Source organism: Neodiprion lecontei, chromosome 1, assembly GCF_021901455.1.
Source record: "Neodiprion lecontei isolate iyNeoLeco1 chromosome 1, iyNeoLeco1.1, whole genome shotgun sequence".
Lineage (NCBI taxonomy): Eukaryota > Metazoa > Arthropoda > Insecta > Hymenoptera > Diprionidae > Neodiprion > Neodiprion lecontei.
Window position 1 is genome coordinate 34,300,954 of NC_060260.1, and position 27,082 is coordinate 34,328,035.

Consider the following 27,082-nt stretch of genomic DNA (forward strand, 5'->3'; position numbering starts at 1 on the left):
GATTGTACGTTTTGACATTCTTCATTCTGTTCTTTTGATTTTTTCAATTCTCCATAATTGGATTTTCCACATTTTTTAAATTCTACAATAGATATTTTTGCTTTTTTAAAGATTCGATATTGTGGCCCTTCTATTTATCAATCTTTCTATACTTTCACTCCCACCAGGATTTACTCGATTTATCCTTCTGTCCTTCAGTTTTGAATATTCTCAGCTGGAATTTGGGACGCACATTCACTTCACTAATCCTTCATAACAGAACTCTTTGTTTACTTTACCTTCAATACAGCTCAGCACTCTGCGTCGGTCTTTGAAGCCTTACTCTCGTTGACACACAATACGTTTCACTAAACGTTTTTCACTTACACGCAGAATGATTCACCGAAATAACCCCCCCTCCCCGGGGTGACAAACAAATATCCCCCTGTAAGAGTACGAATGATGTCCGGAGAATATTATTACGTGGCGAATGCAGTTAAGAAATCCGCGCTTTTATCGATTCGATTGTACCACTAAGACGCTTCAAACGGTCTCACAGTTGTATAACGTTCTTGCCGAACCGATATTTTGTCTCACTGGCGCGGCGGCATGCTCGACACGTGTTGCCGGACCTTTTGTTTGTGAGAGCGGTCAAGTGCGCGCACCTAGCACAGCTCTCGCCAAAGCCCAGAGTCGACTCGCAGGTAGGGTTGCCAACCCTATAATACAAAAGCCGGACTCGGCGCTATATTTGGCCGGACATTTTGGCCTAAAAGCCGGACATATATTTTTTTAGTAACCAAGCGTACCTTTTTTCAAGCCAGACATACGTTTTCAAGGCTGGACATAACTTTCATAATGAAGAACAATTCGATTACGTATTTTGAATGTTTAAAAATGTTTACCCGCCGCCCCGTAAGCAGTGGTGGCTGCAGCTTTGTAAGTGGCCGTGGACATTGCTGAGTACTCATAAGTCACAGTTTTGTTCCAAAATTAACCAGTATAACTAGCAGCCGTCAATAATTAGTCCCATCATCATTTGGTATTAATTTAAAACTAACTCACTAAAAATACGGTTACCGCTGACTGATGTTCAAAATGCATAGGCTGAGCACACCACGCGTTCTTACCGCCGACTAAAAACAAAACCTGCTGCGAGTAGTACAAACATAAAGGTGAGCCGTTGCCGTGAATCGGCATATGCCGCATTGCTTCGCTCGCTCTGCAGGCGCTTCATCTGCAGATGCATGCGACAAGTAAAACTGACAAAAAGTCTAACAGAAGCCGGACAGACCGGATACGTGAATATTTGGCCGGATATGATCGTAAAAACCCAAACATATCCGGCTAAAGCCGGACGTCCGGCAAACCTACTCGCAGGCCCGTTTCTTTTAAGAGTACGCAGGCTCGATATCTACTCTACGCACTCTTCTCGCTGCATAGTGGCGCACTAGAAGCCCGGGAGTTGACAACAAATTTCACTATACCATTTTCACGAGCTTCATTTTTTTTGTATGAGTAATCCGTGTAACATATGACAGCCAGGGTGGCGACAATTTTGCTCAAATGAACATCCTTGACTTTTCCCGTCAAAAGATGCAGAATTTCCGAACTTTTTAATACGAAACTTAGACAATGGTGAGCAGTTTTCACGACCCAAAGCTCTCAAAGTTGTTTACCTTAAATATATAAATTTGGATCTAAAAAACAAATAGTAGTTCTCTGTTTCACACAACTGATTAGAAATTCAACGATACCATTTCCGAAAGTTGGCTGAACTGAAATTACGAAGCCCTGCTGCAGAAGTATGCAGAAGGATTCACGAAAAAAGTACGTTTTTTCCTATGGTTCATCATAATTATCTAACTTTTCCCGATAGATGATATTCCTTGACTATTCCCGGTTTTCTCGGTCTGTCGCTACCTTTTTTTTTTATTTTCATTTTTTTATCGCTGGATAAATGCCTTATGCGCACCCCGAGATCCGCGTAAGGGCTCTACCCTGATAGTAATATGAACAACCTCTAACGCACCACCACGACGGGGAGTTACAGGAGGGTTACAATTACAGCTAAAAAACTGTTCCACCCACATAAGTGGTGGAATTTTGCGAATTTCACCCGTATATTTGAGTCTCGATTCTTACGGTAAAAGATCTATTACAACTATCCGCCAGAATTTGAATTTATTCACTGAATAAATGTATAACATGAAAAAAACAACTTTATGATAGTCTTCCAATAATTCAGAACAACAACGATCGTCTTTAAGGCAGGTAGAGATGTGCGGCGTTGTCGCCTCGTCACTCACGTGCCACATGCCCAGCCCAGTTTCACAGTCCTGGACGACCGTCGTTGTATTTTATAGATAAAACACTATTCTTTTTCCGTTTGTTATTCTAAAAAAAAGTAAATATCGCAATTAATTTCATCCTTGGAAATACAAATTTTCTTAGATTTTTTTACGCCTGCTTATATGGGTAGGAAACGAGTTCTGTCGTGAAATTCAGGCGGAAGAAGATATTTTGTGAAATTCTTATGTTTCAATCAATGTGTACAAAAACTTTCGCATATGTAACTATGAATTTTTTTTTTGTTAATTTTTTTATCGTGAATCAAGCTCTCCCGTAAGCCCTCGTCATGGCGGTGCATTGGAGGATGTTCATATTCCTATTATATGTTACACGGATGATTCATTAATTAAATTGATGTTGCCAAAACGACCCGGCTGTCGTTGACTCGTAAGCCATAAAGAATATTGCCAGCTTCTGAAGATTTGAAATTTGGAGTAACAGTTTTCTTTATATTACGCACTCACTTTCTCAAGCCTGTAGCACAATTGAGACCATTGTGTCTATCTTTGTGGATAGAGTCCAAAAAAAAGATAGGGCTGAGTTCCTGTGATGGTGACGACGATGGCGGTGACGAATAATTTTTATAGTGTGAAGAAAGGTACATGCAAAATAATCTCCATCACTCACCTGCAATTCCGAAAACTGAAAACAATAACTGCAAGAACAATAATTCATTTGCGCTAGGATAACGTTCGTTGGTGACAATGCTGAAATCAGAGTACAAGACACAAAAATTGCGTAACGAATTCACGCGAGACGAGCATTTTTTTCCCATTGAAAATCCTGGTTCCTGTTCCATCCAACTGCTCCGTTGATTCATGTAATTCGTGTGTCAATCACACCCTTGTGAGTGGACTGTGAAGCATTCGATTTGTAAGGGCGGTGCATCGGAAGCCGTTGACTAAAGAGTCCTTTTGGTGCCTCTAGAGAGCCTGTGAGTTGTTGCGTCCAGAGTTACACCGATTTTTCTAGTTTTTGGGTGGTTTCCACCCCTCGGGGGTGGAGCACTTAATTCGAGCGGGTGGTTTTCCGGGAGCCTCTAATTCTGGAGTAATTTTAACACTCGAACGAACTCTGTAAGTTGTTCCGTCCAAGAGTTACACGGATTTTTCTAGTTTTTGGGTGGTTTCCACCCCTCGGGGGTGGAGCACTTAATTCGAGCGGGTGGTTTTCCGGGAGCCTCTAATTCTGGAGTAATTTTAACACTCGAACGAACTCTGTAAGTTGTTCCGTCCAAGAGTTACACGGATTTTTCTAGTTTTTGGGTGGTTTCCACCCCTCGGGGGTGGAGCACTTAATTCGAGCGGGTGGTTTTCCGGGAGCCTCTAATTCTGGAGTAATTTTAACACTCGAACGAACTCTGTAAGTTGTTCCGTCCAAGAGTTACACGGATTTTTCTAGTTTTTGGGTGGTTTCCACCCCTCGGGGGTGGAGCACTTAATTCGAGCGGGTGGTTTTCCGGGAGCCTCTAATTCTGGAGTAATTTTAACACTCGAACGAACTCTGTAAGTTGTTCCGTCCAAGAGTTACACAGATTTTTCTAATTTTTGGGTGGTTTCCACCCCTCGGGGGTGGAGCACTTAATTCGAGCGGGTGGTTTTCCGGGAGCCTCTAATTCTGGAGTAATTTTAACACTCGAACGAACTCTGTAAGTTGTTCCGTCCAAGAGTTACACGGATTTTTCTAGTTTTTGGGTGGTTTCCACCCCTCGGGGGTGGAGCACTTAATTCGAGCGGGTGGTTTTCCGGGAGCCTCTAATTCTGGAGTAATTTTAACACTCGAACGAACTCTGTAAGTTGTTCCGTCCAAGAGTTACACGGATTTTTCTAGTTTTTGGGTGGTTTCCACCCCTCGGGGGTGGAGCACTTAATTCGAGCGGGTGGTTTTCCGGGAGCCTCTAATTCTGGAGTAATTTTAACACTCGAACGAACTCTGTAAGTTGTTCCGTCCAAGAGTTACACGGATTTTTCTAGTTTTTGGGTGGTTTCCACCCCTCGGGGGTGGAGCACTTAATTCGAGCGGGTGGTTTTCCGGGAGCCTCTAATTCTGGAGTAATTTTAACACTCGAACGAACTCTGTAAGTTGTTCCGTCCAAGAGTTACACGGATTTTTCTAGTTTTTGGGTGGTTTCCACCCCTCGGGGGTGGAGCACTTAATTCGAGCGGGTGGTTTTCCGGGAGCCTCTAATTCTGGAGTAATTTTAACACTCGAACGAACTCTGTAAGTTGTTCCGTCCAAGAGTTACACAGATTTTTCTAGTTTTTCGGTGGTTTCCACCCCTCAGGGGTGGAGCACTTAATTCGAGCGGGTGGTTTTCCGGGAGCCTCTAATTAGCCTTTAATTATGACCCTTACACTTTTTCGAAATTTGACCTCGTTCCCGTTTTTTTTCAAGTCTGGTTTATATCGAGCTGGCACCGCCACAGGTTTTTTTTAAAAAACGCGGAGCATTTAATTTAAAGATGAGCAATTCCAAGAGCCTTTAATTCTGGAGTAATTTTAACACTCGAACGAACTCTGTAAGTTGTTCCGTCCAAGAGTTACACGGATTTTTCTAGTTTTTGGGTGGTTTCCACCCCTCGGGGGTGGAGCACTTAATTCGAGCGGGTGGTTTTCCGGGAGCCTCTAATTCTGGAGTAATTTTAACACTCGAACGAACTCTGTAAGTTGTTCCGTCCAAGAGTTACACAGATTTTTCTAATTTTTGGGTGGTTTCCACCCCTCGGGGGTGGAGCACTTAATTCGAGCGGGTGGTTTTCCGGGAGCCTCTAATTCTGGAGTAATTTTAACACTCGAACGAACTCTGTAAGTTGTTCCGTCCAAGAGTTACACGGATTTTTCTAGTTTTTGGGTGGTTTCCACCCCTCGGGGGTGGAGCACTTAATTCGAGCGGGTGGTTTTCCGGGAGCCTCTAATTCTGGAGTAATTTTAACACTCGAACGAACTCTGTAAGTTGTTCCGTCCAAGAGTTACACGGATTTTTCTAGTTTTTGGGTGGTTTCCACCCCTCGGGGGTGGAGCACTTAATTCGAGCGGGTGGTTTTCCGGGAGCCTCTAATTCTGGAGTAATTTTAACACTCGAACGAACTCTGTAAGTTGTTCCGTCCAAGAGTTACACAGATTTTTCTAGTTTTTCGGTGGTTTCCACCCCTCGGGGGTGGAGCACTTAATTCGAGCGGGTGGTTTTCCGGGAGCCTCTAATTAGCCTTTAATTATGACCCTTACACTTTTTCGAAATTTGACCTCGTTCCCGTTTTTTTTCAAGTCTGGTTTATATCGAGCTGGCACCGCCACAGGTTTTTTTTAAAAAACGCGGAGCATTTAATTTAAAGATGAGCAATTCCAAGAGCCTTTAATTCTGGAGTAATTTTAACACTCGAACGAACTCTGTAAGTTGTTCCGTCCAAGAGTTACACAGATTTTTCTAATTTTTGGGTGGTTTCCACCCCTCGGGGGTGGAGCACTTAATTCGAGCGGGTGGTTTTCCGGGAGCCTCTAATTCTGGAGTAATTTTAACACTCGAACGAACTCTGTAAGTTGTTCCGTCCAAGAGTTACACGGATTTTTCTAGTTTTTGGGTGGTTTCCACCCCTCGGGGGTGGAGCACTTAATTCGAGCGGGTGGTTTTCCGGGAGCCTCTAATTCTGGAGTAATTTTAACACTCGAACGAACTCTGTAAGTTGTTCCGTCCAAGAGTTACACGGATTTTTCTAGTTTTTGGGTGGTTTCCACCCCTCGGGGGTGGAGCACTTAATTCGAGCGGGTGGTTTTCCGGGAGCCTCTAATTCTGGAGTAATTTTAACACTCGAACGAACTCTGTAAGTTGTTCCGTCCAAGAGTTACACAGATTTTTCTAGTTTTTCGGTGGTTTCCACCCCTCGGGGGTGGAGCACTTAATTCGAGCGGGTGGTTTTCCGGGAGCCTCTAATTAGCCTTTAATTATGACCCTTACACTTTTTCGAAATTTGACCTCGTTCCCGTTTTTTTTCAAGTCTGGTTTATATCGAGCTGGCACCGCCACAGGTTTTTTTTAAAAAACGCGGAGCATTTAATTTAAAGATGAGCAATTCCAAGAGCCTTTAATTCTGGAGTAATTTTAACACTCGAACGAACTCTGTAAGTTGTTCCGTCCAAGAGTTACACGGATTTTTCTAGTTTTTGGGTGGTTTCCACCCCTCGGGGGTGGAGCACTTAATTCGAGCGGGTGGTTTTCCGGGAGCCTCTAATTCTGGAGTAATTTTAACACTCGAACGAACTCTGTAAGTTGTTCCGTCCAAGAGTTACACAGATTTTTCTAGTTTTTCGGTGGTTTCCACCCCTCGGGGGTGGAGCACTTAATTCGAGCGGGTGGTTTTCCGGGAGCCTCTAATTAGCCTTTAATTATGACCCTTACACTTTTTCGAAATTTGACCTCGTTCCCGTTTTTTTTCAAGTCTGGTTTATATCGAGCTGGCACCGCCACAGGTTTTTTTTAAAAAACGCGGAGCATTTAATTTAAAGATGAGCAATTCCAAGAGCCTTTAATTCTGGAGTAATTTTAACACTCGAACGAACTCTGTAAGTTGTTCCGTCCAAGAGTTACACGGATTTTTCTAGTTTTTGGGTGGTTTCCACCCCTCGGGGGTGGAGCACTTAATTCGAGCGGGTGGTTTTCCGGGAGCCTCTAATTCTGGAGTAATTTTAACACTCGAACGAACTCTGTAAGTTGTTCCGTCCAAGAGTTACACAGATTTTTCTAATTTTTGGGTGGTTTCCACCCCTCGGGGGTGGAGCACTTAATTCGAGCGGGTGGTTTTCCGGGAGCCTCTAATTCTGGAGTAATTTTAACACTCGAACGAACTCTGTAAGTTGTTCCGTCCAAGAGTTACACGGATTTTTCTAGTTTTTGGGTGGTTTCCACCCCTCGGGGGTGGAGCACTTAATTCGAGCGGGTGGTTTTCCGGGAGCCTCTAATTCTGGAGTAATTTTAACACTCGAACGAACTCTGTAAGTTGTTCCGTCCAAGAGTTACACGGATTTTTCTAGTTTTTGGGTGGTTTCCACCCCTCGGGGGTGGAGCACTTAATTCGAGCGGGTGGTTTTCCGGGAGCCTCTAATTCTGGAGTAATTTTAACACTCGAATGAACTCTGTAAGTTGTTCCGTCCAAGAGTTACACGGATTTTTCTAGTTTTTGGGTGGTTTCCACCCCTCGGGGGTGGAGCACTTAATTCGAGCGGGTGGTTTTCCGGGAGCCTCTAATTCTGGAGTAATTTTAACACTCGAACGAACTCTGTAAGTTGTTCCGTCCAAGAGTTACACGGATTTTTCTAGTTTTTGGGTGGTTTCCACCCCTCGGGGGTGGAGCACTTAATTCGAGCGGGTGGTTTTCCGGGAGCCTCTAATTCTGGAGTAATTTTAACACTCGAACGAACTCTGTAAGTTGTTCCGTCCAAGAGTTACACGGATTTTTCTAGTTTTTGGGTGGTTTCCACCCCTCGGGGGTGGAGCACTTAATTCGAGCGGGTGTTTTTCCGGGAGCCTCTAATTAGCCTTTAATTATGACCCTTACACTTTTTTGAAATTTGACCTCGTTCCCGTTTTTTTTCAAGTCTGGTTTATATCGAGCTGGCACCGCCACAGGTTTTTTTTAAAAAACACCGAGCAATTAATTTAAAGATGAGCAATTCCAAGAGCCTTTAATTAGCCTTTAATTATGACCCTAACGCTTTTCCGAAATTTCAGCTGTTTTCCGTTTTTTTTCGGTGTGGCGGTTCCAGGTTTATGTCAAGCTGGCACCGCCACAGGTTTCTTTTAAAAAACGCGGAGCATTTAATTCGAAAATAGAGCATTTAATTAGCATCTAATTAGCCCTTAATTATTCCATAGGAAATTTTTCGATTTTCGAATGTGGCGGTTCCAGCTTGATATGGCTGCTAGATCCTCGCGTCGCGAGAAGATCTGAAAATCCGAGGTGCCATGTTTCTCTTCTCTTGTGAAGTTTGCATCTCTCGTCGCGGTTGTTTTGCCACAATAGGAATATATATATATATATATATATATATATATCGTTCCTTAGACGCGGACAGACTATCCACTCCGCAGTTGCCTTGTCCTAATTGACTTTGTGTGAGCTTGTTGGAAGTCGCGGGTGCCGGGTTTGTAATAGGATACCAAACGAACCTCTGACGAAGGAAGATGCGGTAATGGTGAAATATCGTCGCTGAGGAGAGAGAATTATTGCAGCGTATTGCAGCACGTGTTAACCAGACTCGGTTGCAGTCGAGTGTGATTTTTATTCAGAATAAATGAGATAGTTCAGTGGTGCATAACACGACAGTCGCCGCTATACCTTGCAATTTCATTGAACCAAGAGTTAGTTATCCTCGTCGAATTTAAAAAAGTATAAGCAATTGGTCCTGTTAATAACAGAGCTGTAGTTCTATCTGTACCATCAGGTTGTGTTTTTGTTTCTTTTTACTCTGCTTTCGAGGATATTGGGTCGGTACCGGCTTATCGGAATAGTCTACGGTACGAACTAAATTGAATTTGACCGTGAAGATCACACACACGGACATGCATAACGATATAAAAGTATCACCGATATTCAGATCGAGGAAAATCACGGACGCATGTGGAAGATTCAAATCGCTGCTACACGGGCAAGTATTAAATCCGTTAGTTCTTCACGCGAGCTCGATTAACTGTACATCATCACCTGTGCCGTGCTGCAGATAATATATGCTAAGTGATCGAACTTGACCTGCAGCAGGACCACAACCGCGTTGCTCGGCCTGTTGCGGCGAGACAATTGATCGCATTCCGATGCTCCGTTTATTGCCTCAACGTCACACCTGCGATAGTACACGTGACCTGTTTTTCGGGACGCTGAACGCGGGAGAGTTTCTTGAACTGCAGCAAGGACGTGCTAATTTCACAGGGATCTGCAGCTGGATGGAAACGAGTAGTCGTGCGAATGGTTCCGGTCGAGGTCAGTTCACATGTTGGATTAATCGGATCAGTTGCATTTTATACCGTTCTTTCTCGTTATCGAGTGAAAACGTTCGCGTCTCGTTCAAAGAACTTTCATCGCGTCCGTGTTTCGCACACGCGATTGCTCCGCAGACGCCGAATCAAATCGCCGGTTGTTTATCCTAGTTTCGCTGTATCGGATGTTCGTGTTCGTATAACCACGAGCGTATCATCAACCACCAGGAAACGGAGCGTGGAAATCGGATGAATCTCGGCCGTCAATCAAGGCCCAACAGCTGTTAGGCACGAGTATCATCGTAGAGCCTCGTCACTTTCCTTCATACATCTGGCGAAACGGCGCAAAGATAAACTGCACGTAATGCAGCCGACCGACACGAAGATGCTGGTGGGTGGCACCTGCGTGCAAGTTACTAATTGAACTCTCCATCGGTGCAGTTTGTTTAAAAGGCTTACGGCGTTCCTGGTTTTTATACGAGGACGAGAGGGTTCGACTGTCCGTAGGAAAACAGCCCGGAGCCTTGAACCGACGCTCGTGCCAATGGTGTATTTGAAAACAATGGACTCGTCGTGGCGGATGATCTCAGCGAAGTAATCTTCACCGTAAGATATCCTCGCGAGCCTGCAGTAGTGCAGTTTTATTACCGACGTTCCGCGAGCGAGCAGACGGACATACACTTCCAGAGTCAAGTTGAAGGCTGTGGTATAATAGAAGAACTCTCGGTTATGCTCGTAATTACACACAACCATGCGCCTTTACCACTCGAATGAATGACACAGTCACACAAATATGCCGTAAGTTAAACATTTCACATTTAGACGTGAGCCACTCGGCGCAGATTCGATTCGTTTCTCATTGACGAGCGTTTCTTTCCTTCCAACAAACGACGAGGGATGATCGGTAAGAGATCCTCTACATCAACTCGGCACAACTCCGTACGAACACTATAACTTTGACACTTGAAGCGGTAGATGCGAACGAAGCAAAAAGCCGGTTACAGCAATAAAGTCAATGTCGAAGGTACGCTCCACGTAACCAGTGCCTGCAAATCGCTTGACCAGCAACTCACGGTCGAAAGATGTAAAAAAAACAAAGAGAGACAATAGCGTAAAGGGTCGTGATCGATCGCTTCCATTGACGCGAAGGAAAACCGCGCGCGATTTCTTTCATGTTGAAAAGTCGCACTGCGCACCCCACCAAGCTTTCCCCAAGTTCCAACTATACCTACAGCATCTTTACCGATGTCCTCAGATTGCTCTTCCAACCGTTATCTCTCTTCGCTCTTCCAACCCATCGACGGTTTTTGCAACGACATCAAGGGAGCGCGCTTAAGCGGTTTCTCTCCACACCGCGAAGTCTCCGCAAGTTGGCTCTTGGTAAAAGAAATCGAGGCAGCATTTTTCAGCAGCTTCTGTTACAGGTGCGGAATGGGTAAAGAAGGGGGCGGAGTGTAGAAACGGGACGGCGCTCGCAGGCATACACCCGGATAATCATCATAAGATGAGCCGCCGCGCGGGGGAGTGGGTCACTAGGAGTCAAGGCTTCGGGTGGTCGATATTGCACCGCGGCCACCTCCTGGTGCACACCGAACGGCGCACGCCCCTGCCACCCACCACCTACGCCGCGTGTAGGTGTACAGGTGTTCGCCGAAGGAGAGGCGAGAGAGTCTTTCGACCTGCGGAACCTCGGCTGCTCGGCGCCATGCACCTCCTCCTCGCGACGCCGTTAGCATTTCGAAATAACAAAAACAGTATGACTCGACCAATCGGTGACGGGACTGAAGCTGGCAGAAAAACGTTCCAATGCTCGTTCGCACAAGGTAGCAAAGTCCGATAATAAAAATTTTGCGATACACCTTGGACTCCCAGTATTTTTTGTAGAATTATTAGAATAAAACTGGACTGCATTTTTTGTATTAATAAAAAATTTAACACGTTTGGCTCATAGATTCAGCTTCGTTGACCAGTGACCTGGAGCTAAACCTTTGGGCGAAATAAAACACAAGTTCCAGAGTGAAGAATTGAAAATAATGGCGATGTCGAAGACATTGTCGAGTTCCATTGAAGTTTTAAGGAACTGTCAACTTCCATCCATGTGAAATGGGAAAGTATTGGTGTATCTGTATTCTTGCCAGAGAAAAATGATGTCCGAGGATGTTTTTTTTTTTTGTTTGTAGTTGACAGATCTTCGTGGAAAGAATGGCGACTCTCGTCGAGAGGAAATTTATTTTTCATATCTGCAGACGTTACATTGTACCGAATTGAAGCCCAGCTGTGCTTCTTCAACCTCCGGTAGGCAGCCTATATTGTACGATTTATACCGCCAACGATGTTGTACCGACGTGTGCGTAAGTATGGGCGATATAATGCATGCGACCGCATTGCTAATTGCGGCTAATTAGGGTTAATTAAGGGGGCCAGAATCTACCTATGTAACGTTTCGAATCTCGAGGGAGCTACTCTTCGAATATTCCCGGATCCCAGGTGCTGCTGCTCGCGAAGCAAACGAGAAACCGTTAGAGAAGAGGAACATTATTTGTTTATACGTGATTACCAGGGTCTCCGTAAACTCCTCTAAATATATCTTACGCGGTATATACGGGAATATATGCGACGAGTCAAATACGATCTCGAAGAAAATCGTGTACCTACATCGTAAAGTTTGAAACTTCGAGGCAACACGGGCGCGACGCGTTAACATTTAGCCAATTGTCGAGTTTATAAATTCTAATCAATTTCGACGTGGTACGTATGTATACGCATACGTACAATAGTTTATATTTTACGATCACGCAAACCGTGACGTAATCTGCGAGCATGGCAGCTGCTCTACACGGGGAATTCAAAACGCGTTTGTTCAATTGATAATACTAAACGCGGTTACTCAGCTTTTATTACAACCCGATGGTATGAAACGAATGAAATATTTTCATCGATATTAAAAACAACCACGTCATCGAAACTGTCGTTGGTTTTTAATATTATTATCGCATTTCACGAAAGTGTTAGCATTCCGCACGTGCTATGTAAATAGTTAACTACGTAAACATTTCTATACATAAGTATAAAGACCTGCTATCACGCATTCGTCATCGCGGATTTAACGACGAAGATCGCTCAACGTCGCAACACGATCTTTTTACCCGAAAAAAATTTCAATTTCCAAAAAAAAAAGCTTCAATCGATAATGACAAGCAATCAATCTTTACTAAGCCTAAACGGGACGCGTCTTAAGCTATCCCTTAACTTTGAATCATCATGCTGGATACCAAAATTAATACTAAAACTTCACCCAACGCACACTCGTTGAATACGATTTTTCTGCAGTACCTACAAGTAAGCCATGTTAGTCCTTTTATAATTTTTTACTATGAATTGTTCTGGCAAAGATGAAAGAAACGAAACGTCAGTGTTTAGTTTTTCAGAGGATGAGTAACGAGTGTTCGAGAAGAAAATTAGATAAATTGCACGTGCCGTTCTTCCAAATGCACTATAATAAGTACAGAAATGCGGCGCAAAAGTAGTAATTAACTGTTTTGCGGGAGTTCGTGAAAAGGTGAGGAGTTCGAAAGTCTGGAGATCATTAACGGCATGAAAATAGCCGTAGGTACATATTCCGCATGATCTGCAGGCTAAATTCGTTTCGGATCGCTGCATTTATGCTCCCTGAAGTCTCTGAGTGTTGTACCTGTATTTATATGTTACATGTAATACATAAGTCGTCGATAGATCCGTATACGCGATACATAACTGGATACATGTATACCTGCGTAGCTATCGAGCAAGGTTTGTTATCTGCCAGTCTCAATCGTGTAATTGCAATTCACCGTAACGATCATTATCTACGAGTATACGCGTATATTACAGCCTGACAGTGAAACAAGGAAATTCATATGTCGGTACACGGGCGGGCATTACACAGAAACAACGGGGTACGTAGGCCAACAATCCTCGCAATCAACCGCGGATCTGTTATTAGGTATATAGAAAGAGGAATAAATAAAGCCTCTTCATCCGCTCAAAAATATTCCAGAGTCAGAGGATCGATGTGTGTAGAGTGACTTTGTCGAACAATTGAAATATGCATTCGATCGTTGTGTCGACCACGCGGTATTTAATTACTGTGTAACTCTGTTCTTCGAACCTAAGAACAATGTCAATGATCCTGTGCAACGAATCGGTTCCATCTTTTTCAAACTCGTATCAAGGTATCAATCATCAGCAATTATCAACGGTAGTTGCACATATCATCGATTACAACACCATTCCAGATTTTCATAAGGTCCGAAATTGATCGTTGGTTCGATTTCGATGGTCATGTATCTTTGAATTCTAGTAGAAAAAATTCATGCATAATACATTAAGAATCAAAATTTTTCTCTTATCTTAATCGGTAGAAGGTTCTTTGTTTTTTATTTTGTCTAAATAATCGGCAGATGACCCCGGCAATCAAAACCTGTACATTACCGCAGACAAACGTCGTTATTCGAATTGCTCGTCCGTTCGACAAGTCTACATCTATAACTTTGATAACGCGTAAAGCACGGCAGACTGCCCAAATGGGTTCGAATAATGTGCATTATATTATATGCTATTCAAATTTCCATCTGTTCGAGAACAGTGTGATAAGTTACTACTACGGAGATTACATGTGTGCCGGCGGTGCAAGCACTAGCGTAAACGTAACATATACTATATAATACGAATGGTCGAGCGAATGGTACACGTAGCTCTATCTTATCTACAGGCTCTCATAATTGGCCCAATAACGTATACTTTATTACGCCTTTAGTTACACTTTATGCCCTGTTTTCTTGTACTTATTGAGCGCGTATAACCATTTTACGGATGGTCGATATTCCTTTTTACGACTTCCAATCGTACCGCACAATTCTAGGGCCGGATCTTACCGAGACTCTAGACCAAGATCGCTGGTCAACGATGAATCATGCATGTCGCCTAATCTATCCGAAGAATTATCTAATTGTTATAGGTATATAAGAGATGTAAACAGAGTAAAAACAGAGCTACAGAGGATTAGAAATGCGCAACCTCTCGATATTTTCAACAATATTTTTTGTTGCTGCGCCACCATTTGATAAAGTTTCAGAGTGTATAACGAAATCAAATCTCGAAATGAATATTCGCGACTTCCTTACCGAGTGCCAATGAAATCGTACGGATATCCATGTTGCGACATCGCGCGTTGTTCCGATGCACCGAATTTTATAAAATGATGATACGCCGCAGTAGGAAACGGAGCCGCGCAATTTTCCAGCACAGCGTGCATCGTGTTACCGCAAGTACCGATACCTACACCGAGTTCGCCTTACGACGCGCGTGTTTCGTCGAGCAGAAGGAATACTTATCGGGTAGCAAACGTCACTTTCTAACGAGAATTACGAACAGGAATGAGTCAACAGGTTCGGATAGGTGGGCATTAGCCTGCACGTCGAGTGTTTGGAAGTCGAGTATTATCTGTCGGACATACGTATAATTATAACGTGCAACAACGTAATTTGCGAGCCAACCAGATCGCGTTCCCGGCTTACATAATGTATAATACTTTGGCGCGGAATTTGATACCATTCTCATATTTATACGCCGGGCTGAATTAATTAAAATTCGCGGAAAAAAATTTCTGAAAAGAGCTTTCAAGGTCCGCGTAAAATGGAAACTCTGTGATATTTTGACTCTGAATGAATAAAAATAATCCGGAAAGGCAAAGATCCGGCTTTGCCCCGCAAAAGAATCGAGGAAACAAATTCTCCCCCGCTTTCAGCATCCGTGCCTTCTTCGTCCCTCGAGGTCTCAAAATTATATCTGCATTCGTGTTTAACAGTCGGATGAAAAGGGTAAATGAAACCCACGCAAAATCGAAAAAAGGCGATTAGAAAGACTTTTAAGGCTTATCACGTTATTCCCAGAATTCAGAGAACATTCAAATTTCTTTTAAACCCCGTTTACTGTTCATCTATACAACAAAATCTTGAATATAACTGATATTCTTTATGCATATAAATTATAAACGATATTTAAGGACTTTACATAACTTTCGAAAGAGTAGATTTATCACAAAATGACAAGAGATCTTTTTTGAAGAGCGTTTTTTTCCATATTACAAACAAATCATCGCCACGTTATTTAAATGGGAAATGGAAAATCGCGACGAGGCACCTCTAAATATTAATATTAAGAGCTGAAACTTGAACAGCGTTGTTTTTTCGTCATTTCGAACAATATTTTCGACTTGAATTTTGAAAAAAAAATCGTCGTTTTTTGTTGATACGGTCTAATGTATATAACATTTAATTGTCACGGACTTTAAAAGTGCCGCTATTATACCACCACCGCAACGACGAAAGTATACCGATCAAGATAAGCGAAAACAATGTACTCGTTACCATTTAACAATTCCTGGATCACGGCCACGAAAGTCCAGCAATAACAGTGCATCAATGACAAATATCACACGGCCGGCGGCGAGTACACCGCGTCGGTTTATCGTAGCCGAACCAAGTTTGATTATCGCTCAGGAGGCAATCTTGAGAGGCCGAGTTCCATGGGAAGTTAATTTTCTATACAGCAACCGCCGCAGCAGCAGAAGCAGCAGCAGCAGCAACGCCCACGCGATATTCTAAAAAGGAAGTAGTCTTGCCATGTTAAAAAATTTATAGATATACGCAATATTGTATTCCCATCGATTCAGGGGGCTGCTTTTTTTTCGCTGCTCTACGCCTTACGTGCACACCGTCACGATATTCCATCGCGTCTGTTAGATATTTGATTATGAAGTAATCTGTAACAGGATACATATACCGCAGCTGCACGCCCGACGCTGCGTTTTATTGTCATCGTAGGAGAGACGCAGGTTGTTGTAACGCGTCGGTTTCACCGCTGCCGCTGCCCTGTCTCCGCAGGCATATAAGGTACAATACGCAGAGGCCTGTGTTTCCATACTTAACAGGAATAACAGGTAAGGGGAACGACGATGTTTTGAATTTTTTTTTTTGCACACCATTTTTCAAATCACCGACAGGTTTCACGTCCTACAGCAGCAGCGGTACTCGCCCATGTCGTTTTATAACCTTGCGATTTATATTGCACAGGTTCTGTGCAACCACGCCAGATTTTACGTTCATTTTCATCACCGGAGTAGACAGATAAAATTTGAAAACTATGATACGAGAGAGTTCTGCGACGCATCAGGCAAAGTCATATTCGCTCACATTTTTCCATCCCATCGTATAAATTTCGTCCATATAATGTATATTATACGGATATTTCAGTCTAATGGTGCAGAGTTAGAATTTCCTGTTGAAATATAATGCAAAATAACGTGGAAGTAACAGTTTCCTTTCGCGCTATGTAGGTGAAAAATTTTCTTTTAAAAACAAACCGGTAATTGAATATTCGCGAATACTTCGTCGTCGTCAAAATTACTCTCGCGCAAAGTTCTTTTCATCAGTAGTAATACGGTTAAAAGGGAAAAAAATACATACTTCGAGCAGAGCACAGGATTATACGGTTTCCGACCTCGTTACATACGTTGATCAACCTCGTTGAATAAGTTTGTCGGTTTTCAAGAAACTGAAGAGAAGTGAGACGCAATTTTTGCTCGAGTAGTCGATGATACTCGTTTCGCTAATGATAAAATAGATGAATTTACGCGCTACTAATTTACACGTAGGTGAATCGTTTCAATGACTTGACTCTGGAACGAGAAAAAACATAAACGTCCTCGAAATGAAAAGAGTAAGAAGAAAAAAAAAATTAAAAAATCAAGAACAGGATCGAATCGAGGAGTGAAATAATTAGAGGGATAGTTGAGCCCAGTTTTTCCAACCACACGCGTTGCAAATGGATTTTGAACGAGCGCGTTTCGACGATGCGTCGTCTCCTCGCACATACGCATCTGCCACTCGTTGGATGACAAATATCCTAGAAGCTGTTACACATATAATACTTTTTACCTCAACTCGAGGTGATTCGACCCCGTACCACACACGAACTTGACGTTCTGCGGAAGAATAGTAGTAAAAAAAAAGAAAATACAAGGCACTTCGTCTATTCCCAACTTCGAAAGACCTGAATATCAACTATACAAGCGCCTCGTTTCGTCCTCGCATCGTTTCACTTGAATTCAACCGTAATCACGTTCAAAGCTGAAGCTGTAAGGCGCGTCCCATATATTATAATAATATTCAATGGCAACGTTTACCTTGACAATGAGTCATTGGGGGGAACGTGGGTTTATTGTAATTAAGAGCTCTCGTTTCTCGCGAGACGATCGCAACAACCACGAGCTGAAAGTGTAAATAATAACAGCACGCGCGTGTTCGTAATCCATCGGTCGTTTGTGCAATGGAGAAAAACATTTTAAGTTGTACCAAAAGGGCAAAAATCCACCGCGGATTTAGGTCAAGGTGAAAAAAAAGTGGCAAAATAAAAAAAAATATTCCTCCTCGATCAATTAGCACCGCGGTTTAAGGCCACTCTTTGCCCTTTTAGCTCCACATATATATTATGTACATGTATATATCGTTTCTGCTGTGTATTTTCAACGAGGACGCAGCAGAGCGTTTACTCGACTACCACTTATACTCTCGCTTTGCATTGCATTATACAATAGTCTCGGCATTATATATATAGATATATATATGAAGCTAAGGCTTCTGCATGTACGTACATGTATGAAAAGGTGGCTCATAACCTGAGGCTCGCTGTAGCGTAGTAAAAATAAAGTTTACAAAAAAAGAGAGAACGAAAAAAGAAAACGGAAAAAGATCGAAAAATAGAGGGGAAAAAAAAAGAAATTACCCCGCAGTACAAAGGCCCACCGTTTATGTGCAAGTTTTCTCATTTCTTTTGCCTCAGCCCAGCTACCCTCAAAAGGGTACGTATATATAAGTAGAGCCTTCTGCCACGAAGGCTTTAAAACCCGAAAAAAATAAACCCGAAAAATCGTCGCAACCGCTTATCGCTTCAGAGATTTTCTGACAAATAGCGGTGTAGATGGGATTCGGATCGGCGTATTATAAACAGAGTGTTGATCCGGGAACGCTGTAACAACATATAAATTCGAGAGCTGTTTTGAAAACGCAACACGTAGTACAATAACAACGTCGAATCGGAATACGAATTCAATCATCGCGTTCCGATTGACTTAATAAGTATGCGCACGGTGGGTTAATTAGACGATAAAACGGCGTGTAACTCGTTGTGTAATTAGTGTAAATGATAATATTACAAGCCATTTCGTGGAACGAGCATACGTTTAATTTAGTTATGCCGAATGTTGGCCGGTGGCTTCATTAAAGTGGAAACGAACTTGTGTAGCGTACGTCTATACGGTTAGTGGACGCTTTATCTCCCGAACAAGTTGGTCATAATTGGCGTTATTAGTGGCCGCGGTGTTTCGGCCGTTCGGTGTGTGAATCGGTGAACGGTTGAGACCGAGCTTGTCCTCCTGGTATGGCCAGGTGCGAGAGCCGAGCTGGCTGGCGAAATTCCATATAGAGGTAGGTATGTACGCGGGCACAGCGCGACAAGCCGTAACAACGAATCCCGGCCATGTCTCGTCTATTCCCACAAGTTATTGTTATAAATACATGCAGCACTCCTCTTGCCCTTGCAAAAGCTCGGATGAATAAATTCCCGCGAGCTTGCGCCGCCGCACCGGTGTTGTAAAGTCGTTTTTAGTCAAGAAGGTGTCGGACCGAGCTCAAGTATGGCACGGAAAGTGAGCGAGCAGTCGGCTAGACAACGCTGATGTTGATAGGCAGCGTTGTAATCCGCGGGTAGCAGCCACCCGGATGCCCGAATAAAACCATAATCATTATTCTATTATTTACGCTTATTTAACGAACGTCGAGATTGAAAAAAAAAGCGGAAGACCCTTGACCGAACGAAAGATTGAAGGAAACAATGCCTTTTTTTTGCAATTTTATACGATGACTTTTAGATCTAGCTGGGATTGCTGAGCATTACGTAATGTTTACTGAATTTCAGGCAATTTTGAGATTCCTGACAAACGATTTTTCCAGTAAATGCATTATCGGACCTCTTCGTTAGAACAGTGACTGGCATCTTTGATTTGGAAAAGAGACTGAAACCTGACTCACGAGCTATTTCCTTACACCTACGTGCGCGTGACTTTCGTTTAAAACGCTATTGCAAGTGAATTGATTTCTCGAAGATTCAACTTGCAGGAAGAAGGAAGACCAAGCAATATCTTCTCGATTAAAATGATGAATCGCGCGCGATTCAGACTTATTTCACTCTATGTATCATTTCAGTATTTAGTAATTGCTTCGAACGAGCTGATCAAATCTCCCAAATATATCACTTTTATAGGCCGCGCGCTCAAACTTGTCCTAGATTATTTTTACGAGAACGAAGAAAATTGAATAATCATACTATACGGCAACAGTTTTACAATCGCATAGTTATACAAGATGCACTCGAATCTTTTCAAGTGACACTGAGCCGATTTCGGAAGGGTTCGTTCCGAAAAACTTGAAACTCGAACGAATCAGCTGACGAGAAAGCCAACCGACGGCAATGTAACGTGGATTAAATAGTTGCAAAAGTTCCCTCGATGTCGTTGTAAATTCCGAGTAACAAACCAACGCGGTAAATAAGTAGAGATAAGAAAGAAGTCTACGAAATGGGGTATTAATACGTAGACGAAGTATCAAACTACCTGTGGAACGTCATGGTGGCGGATCGACGAGGTTCCGAAGCGTTGCCGACTTCCCTGATTACCGGTCCGGGTGTTCCGGGTACTTTTAGAAGGTGACAGGAGGCGACATGGTGTCCAGGGTCGTTCGAAGGGTGCGGAGACACGCCGCCCTGGACGGTGCAGCCGCCCTCGGAAAGGTGGCGAAGAAGAGGTCGGCGCATATCGCGATGCGGAGCCTCGGCGGTCTCCAGCTCCCTCTCCTTTTCCTCACTTCCTGTCTTCCTCCTTTTCCCGCGCGACACGCGCCCGGAGTTCGCCTCACTTCGCGACCCTCTTGTCAGGAGTTTACCAAAAGCACGGCACCCGCGGCGGCACGTAACACGTTGTCAATCGAAGCCGGCGGAGGATATTCGGCAGCTCTGACTGGTCCGGCGCGTCGCTCGCGACTAGAGCACACGACAGTTCGCGCCGCGCTGGTCCACCGTCCACCTCGATACGATACGGACAGCCTCAGCCAACCCTCGCTTCGTGCCTACACCGACTTCGTCTCACTTGCCGCCCACCCGCCGGTAGCCACGGATCTCCTCTTCGGCTTACGGTCCTCGCCGAAAACTCCCTGCGGGGAGAACCGCTGCGCTCGTTAGTGGCGTCACCGCTCTGCCATCTGTCGGCGGCTTCGCCAAGCTGCGGCCGCGCCGCTTCTAAGGTAATGCAAGGATCCTGGATGGGCAGCGAGTAAGACGAAGACGAGAACGCAGGGATCTATCATCTTCTTGGTTAGTTTCTAAAATAAAACTAGAATGAATGTCTAAAATTTTCGAGGGAAACTCATGATTTCGAACGAGGATTGTGTCGTTTAAATCTGGTTTTCGAAGGTGCGAGCTAGCGGTATACGATTAGTTCGTGAATTACCGTCAGCGTTTTGCGTCGGTATGAGTGACACGCTTGATAGGAAAGATTTCGGTATCGCTTTGCATGTTGTGTAAAAGGCGCCGCAATGGTGTGATATAACTATTATATTTATGGAATAGCACTCGTGAACAACACTTTCTGCGGTAAAATTATAATCGCTCATGATAATACGAAGCGGTTTCAGTGCCTGTTATTTTTAGAGTGTCGTTGAAGAATTTGTGGTATATCGTTCAGTTTTCAAACAAACACCACTTGTTGTTCTGTCTGATAAATATCTACTCTTATTTCACTTTCTTCTTCTTTCTACTTCTAAAATACTTGGAGAGACTCGAATAATGTAATTTCGCACTGATTTGATCGGTGAAGAGAAAACTTTGTTCCATCAAACGTGTAAATTGTAATTAATTTACAAATTCCTGTATAAATTACAAGGTGCAACGATCCCGATCTATTGATTGTGCGCACGGTAGAATGAATAATAGCGCAGATAAGCCCTGTACGATTATAACTGCAATTATTTCCCAAGCGTTTCACACGCGCCAGTCGTTTATCAGCTTACTGTATCCCCCATTCGCAATCGGTGGGTATATATATACCTTGCATACAAATACATTTCCTGTGGGTAGCGGGTGTTACATCACACCTAGTTATGTTCTTTCGCCATGCTTCGAAACAGAATCAGATATGAAAGAGCAATCTCGTGAAACACGATTATCGGTGTGTACGTATAGGTATATAGGTATATACATACATTTTGTACGTACTATTATCGAGTAGGCTGGAGTAACTTTTCAATTTGTGGAGGGATATAACAGTTCAGTGAATTTGAATGGTTCTACGGTAGACGAGCAGGGCGTGTGATAAGTAAATAGTTTATTGATTGATTTTACACATTAGTAAAATATATGAATATGATGATTAACGAGATATAACATTATTAAATCTTAATAGCGTTTAAATTAATGGGTATATACGTATTTGTGTCTGTGTCGTGTTTATGTGTACCGTCGTACGTACACGTACACATGCGTGTTAGACACATGCATACGGTGGTTCATATTTGGTGAGAGTAAGAGTACGTATAGTCTGATATAAGAATCTTTAATACAATATATAATATAACAGTAATTAAATAACATTCATATTTTTTCTTATTTTTTCTAACAACTAAATATTGTCTAACGTGGAACAAACTGGGCATCCGTTCACCAATTTGTTGATACAATTATTTTATTGGGATTTTGGAGAACTTGCCCGGGAGTCGAAAAACAACAAAAGCAAAGTTTAACGGTTATTCAAGAAAATTCGGCATCGTATACTTCTTTCCAGGAAAAGGAAGCTCACAGCGTTAGTCGACGAATAATTTTGATCGTCAGTAAAATTCGTGCTACGAAATTTATTCTTACGTATATTTTTCAGCCAAACGTGATCTGCAAAGTTATGTGCAAGCATAATTTGCGGCTTTTGAATAATACTTCAATCTACGCACTACCAGTGTACTGAATAATTTCGTATTAAATTATCGCGTGTGTGCATTCGAGCTAAATTATTTTCAATCGAAAGTATTTCCATGAATTTAGATTACAAATTTAAGTTTCAATTGCGCATCGCATTAGGATGATTGTAGCAACACCCACGTTTCTCGCTCGGTATAACAATTTCGATAAACAAGTCGCGTTTCAATTAAAAACTAATTAAGACATTGGGAATTTAAATCATCGCTCCCAAAAGCACCATTATTCCGCACGTATCTTATAGCTTTTATTTCCACAAATCGATCCGACCTGCTCAGTAACTCCCAAAAAATGAGGCAAAAAACTTCCGACTTATCGTTTACCCGAAACGCAATCGCGATTGACTAGTGAAAAGCTTCGTTGAAGTATTGACTGTAAATTATAAATGCCACGCAGATGATTCTGAACAAACCAAGTGGCTCGTTTGCGGATCGATCCATTCATGTTGCGATAAAATCAGCGAGAATGTGTGGATACGTTTGCGCAGAAGCCCTCATTAATTCTACATAACAGTGCTTTAACACAGCCTTTGATCGTACCGAGCGCGTGGGATGTAAGATGCAAATCGATAAGACGCAAATGAGAAATAAAAAAAATGAAAAGAATATAACATAAACAAAAAACAAGCGGCGAAAATAACTGGTGCCTTTATTACTCAATTATTCGGATATGTTCGATGCGAGCTGATCCATGATTTCACCCCAGCATCGCTAATTCCAGACTCGCAGCTAGTCGTCGGATCAGACGAACCCGTAAATTCGTTCATCCGTACGAGCGGTTCCTTAGATTGGATCTGCGAACGCGAGTCCCGACGGCAAACGATCGTTCTACGACGTATTAAATAGCAGAAAATGACTCGATAAAGTATCTGAAACTTATACGATATAACAAGAGGTTTGGTAACGGTTTAAAGTCTAGCCTTAAATCACTGCAGCCGCGGTACGTATACGAATTAAACCGCAAACTCCTCTCTATAAGAATATTATAGTGATACGTGCTAGCTGCTAGAGTTCGCGTTCTAGCAACGCATTCGTCTCTTATCGTCTATGCATCCTCTATTTTCTCTGCAGGCGCTGCAGCTTCGACCTTCCGCAAGGCCGTGAACTAGCAGCCGATCTGCGGCAGCATTGAGGCTAGCCGGAAGACCCTCGTCCAGGCGAAGACGCCCAACGACCCCGATGACCGTGCTCCGGAACCTGACGACGAACCGCTCGAAAGATTCTGCTGGGATACCTGGGCTGAGTTGAGAGTTTCCCGGGCCGGCGTTCCCTGCACCGATCCCAAATCGCTCTCCGATTTCCTCTCCTTCTGCTGCTGCTGCGGCGAGTACTTCATTCTGCGGAAAGGTACGAAGATTATGCTTTGAGTTTTTACACCCTGGAAATGGATGAATATTTGTAGGTTTTTTTATGCCGCAAATGATTAGAAGTTGCAAAAATTCTGGGTAATATATTTTTACGCATAACGAAGTCAACGCAAGCGGTTACGCTAACTCAAATTGCGTACACTCTCGTCATTCTGGATATTTGGAATCGTTCCGAGGCCTAACGATAGCCGACTGGTCTCAACTACCGATCGATGGTGACCGTAGGACCTCTTTGACCAGTTTTAGCCAATTTAGGCTGCTACCGGATCAACCTGCCCGATAACCAGTTCTCTGGATGGCTTTGTCGGAATTAGGTCGACGCGTTATTCCGTCTAAGGAGCGGTGAAAGGCCACGCGGTATTCTTTCTTAATTGACAATCGTCGGGCTACCGACCGTGCACCTATCTAAGGTGATCCTTGCGCTTTTTATGACGCGATTGAGCGTGATTACAGGAGTTAATTTTACCGGAGTGTGAGTTCGATCGTTCAGAAGAATTATTGACTAGACACTGATGATATGCAGAAAGACGCTTGACGCGGTAGAAGAGATTTTTTATACGTGAGCCTCGGTCGTCGACCTTCGAAAATTAACTTTCATTTTTTTCCTTGCTTGTTTCTATTTGGGCAAAACCTTATCGACAGTCTTGTTCCATCTTATCCGGTTGTGCGATTCTTTATCCCGATCCCTGGACGAGGTCGAGACCCATCCGATCTACCAAATGATAACGTTTTCTGAATAAGGTTTTCAAAACTATTGAAATGAGCTGTAGCTTAAATATACTAACGTTCCTCCCTTGAACTATTCCACGCAAGTAATCATGAGAGTGATTATCGCTATCGGATGGTGGAATCTTCCTCTTATATAACCGTTCAATAAACCATTCCCGCATGAACCAATAACATGCCGCCTAATATTTGGCTTCACAGAATCCAATGGCTGACGTTATTACGACTCCATTAGGCGACAGAGATTACAGTCGTCGTCCTCGCTCTTTACAGCTTCCTCGTTTCGCGGATAAACATATCTGTTAGTCATATAACGAACGTGGAGGTCAGTTCGTGGCGTAGCAAAAGTTGTATTCAGCACGTTGATGATGGGTTATAACAACGGCGGTGCGTCGAAGATTTTACATTATAACGCCGAGTGTTGCGTAGACTAGCAAAATTATTCCATCTAATCAGCAAACTTTTGATGTAAAAAACGCGTCAACCCCTTAATCTATAATGTTTCGTAGAGTGGGTGTAGGGCAAAGTGAATAGAAGATTATCGTGTGACCTGGAAAAGTTTCTCCGTTAATTAATTAGTCTGCGGTTCATTGTGATTAATGCAATGGCCTCGCCTCTGCTGCGCGGGGGCTTATTTGCGCAACTTTGATTACGAACATGACGTAAACACTGCTGTATTACCAACGTCAAGACTACACAGGAATAGCTCCAGCATAGAGCAATCGAGTCAATTCGGAGTCAAGGGGATCCAAGTTTTTCACTCATTTTTTACGCTCCATTGCTGCACCGTGCTTAAGAGTCGCCTGAGGTCACGCCTCCGCTATTCCTCTCTATAACCGTCTCTGAGCTCCTATCTCTACGATGGTTAGCTCGTATCGTTTGCCCTTGTCCTACTGTTAGTCGAGCTACGATTTACGAGCTACGACACTCCCCGTTTCTGGCGAGTTTCGGGAAGAGGATAAGCTGGAAGCTAACTAAACGTCAAACTGCACCCTGAAACGTCTAGTTTCGAAACAGGGCGTGTAATTCAATGTTTGACAGTTTCGAGTTAATGCGGACCAATTTCGGAAAGCCAATTCGTCGCGTCAGTCATCTCAACTTTACGGCCACAACAGTACAACGCGGTGATTTGATGGTAATAGTGTTTTTATTGCAAAAGATTGACTATGTCAGGGATTGAATTCTAATTAATAACTTTTTTCTACTGAATTAATTGATGAACCAGCCTAACTGAGATTCGAACATTGATTAGGAAGATAACTGCACAGAGTTTGGAAAGACAGGATATCTGACGATTTAGAATCAAATAATGGTCGCTGAGTACTGTCATCGTTTTATTACAATTTTTCCTTAGTTAATAGTTAATTAGAGTAACCGGTTCAGAATTCACATCTGGGATAATATCCTCTAGACCAATGCGGTCAATACTTCCTGTATACTTCCGAGAACATTGAATTGCAAATTGCGAATACGATGTGGTTTATTCGTGTATTCCCCAGAGTTATATTTATACAGTGTATCCAATGCAGATCTAGATCGGGTGTAAACGAGGAGGAAAAAAAACGAAGAAATTTCCCCAGAAGGGAAATGTTTGAATGAGGAAATCCAGAGAGCGCCGCCTTACTCGTTTATATACATATTTATATCACGTTTTTTTCGCAAAGCGATTACATCAGCAGGTCACGTGTATGGTATAGTACATAAGGTGTGCACGGACCCACGTGCGCTTGTATAAATAACGTATCTTTCCGCCTTCGATCTTGTCATATTTAAAGATAGACCGCGTGACGCGTTAACCATGTGCGATGGAATCAATTCCCTTCACCCGTCGCATCAGCATCGAGCTGTTATGCCTGTCTCACGTCGTATAGTCTAGCTACGTTTCAAGCGGAGCTCCCAGCGGCTTAATGAGCTAATGTCGTTACGATCGTTACTGTCATTACGATTAAACGCTATTAGCGTTCGCCCTCGGTGCTCGGTAGGTAGATATATACAGGTATAAATATCCGCCGCACCTTGTAACGCGTGTTATATATATGTACACCTCGTACTTCCGCGTACATCCTATAGGTACGTGGATAAAGAGCTCGGCGAAGGACTTGACCCGAATTCGGCCGAGACGGAAGAATGGAAGCTCTTAAACTAAATCAACGGAAAGAAATCTGCGGAGGGAAAAAGTGGCGTCGAAAACATTGCGCGAATCTGTCACTCACGTGTCTCGACGAGGAGTTTCCGAGTCGCGGGTCGCGCCTGCGTCGCTACGCCCTACGTCGTCGTTGCTCTCGAGGATCCGGAGGCCAAGCCCACGACTAGACCTACTTTTCTTCCACGATGGAGATCTGGGACAATGATTCTACCCGCAAACTCCAATTGGCCGTATATTATTTTTATAAAACCATCGCGAGTATTCTGTATGGAGCGCGATTTTGGTACCACCTCGGAAAAAAGATCTACCGGTATACCTAGACGCTGATTAAGATTGAACCTCGGATTCAGGAAGCGATTATCTACAGCGTGGACTTACGATTAATCGACTACAGCGCGTGCGGCTTCAATGAAAGTAAAAGTCGAATCGAACGATAT

The 27,082-nt window shown here is 43.2% G+C and overlaps 1 protein-coding gene and 1 long non-coding RNA gene across 3 annotated transcripts in view; one reads left to right on the plus strand and one right to left on the minus strand.

The window, feature by feature from the left end:
- Positions 1-27,082, minus strand: part of LOC107227802 (rap1 GTPase-activating protein 1) — a 158,347-nt gene that overhangs the window by 125,476 nt on the left and 5,789 nt on the right. The window contains exon 1 of one of the 2 annotated variants that reach the window (XM_046743784.1): positions 20,003-20,759. The exons of the other annotated variant lie outside the window; for it this stretch is intronic. Within the exon in view, the coding sequence (XP_046599740.1) occupies positions 20,003-20,202 (200 nt within the window). The 5' untranslated portion in view covers positions 20,203-20,759. Of the gene's footprint in view, positions 1-20,002; positions 20,760-27,082 lie in introns of those variants that run through there. 2 annotated transcript variants of the gene reach the window in all.
- Positions 10,970-20,115, plus strand: LOC124295124. The gene is made up of 3 exons (XR_006905028.1): positions 10,970-11,117; positions 11,246-11,645; positions 19,986-20,115. It is a non-coding gene; the product is annotated as an uncharacterized LOC124295124 (long non-coding RNA).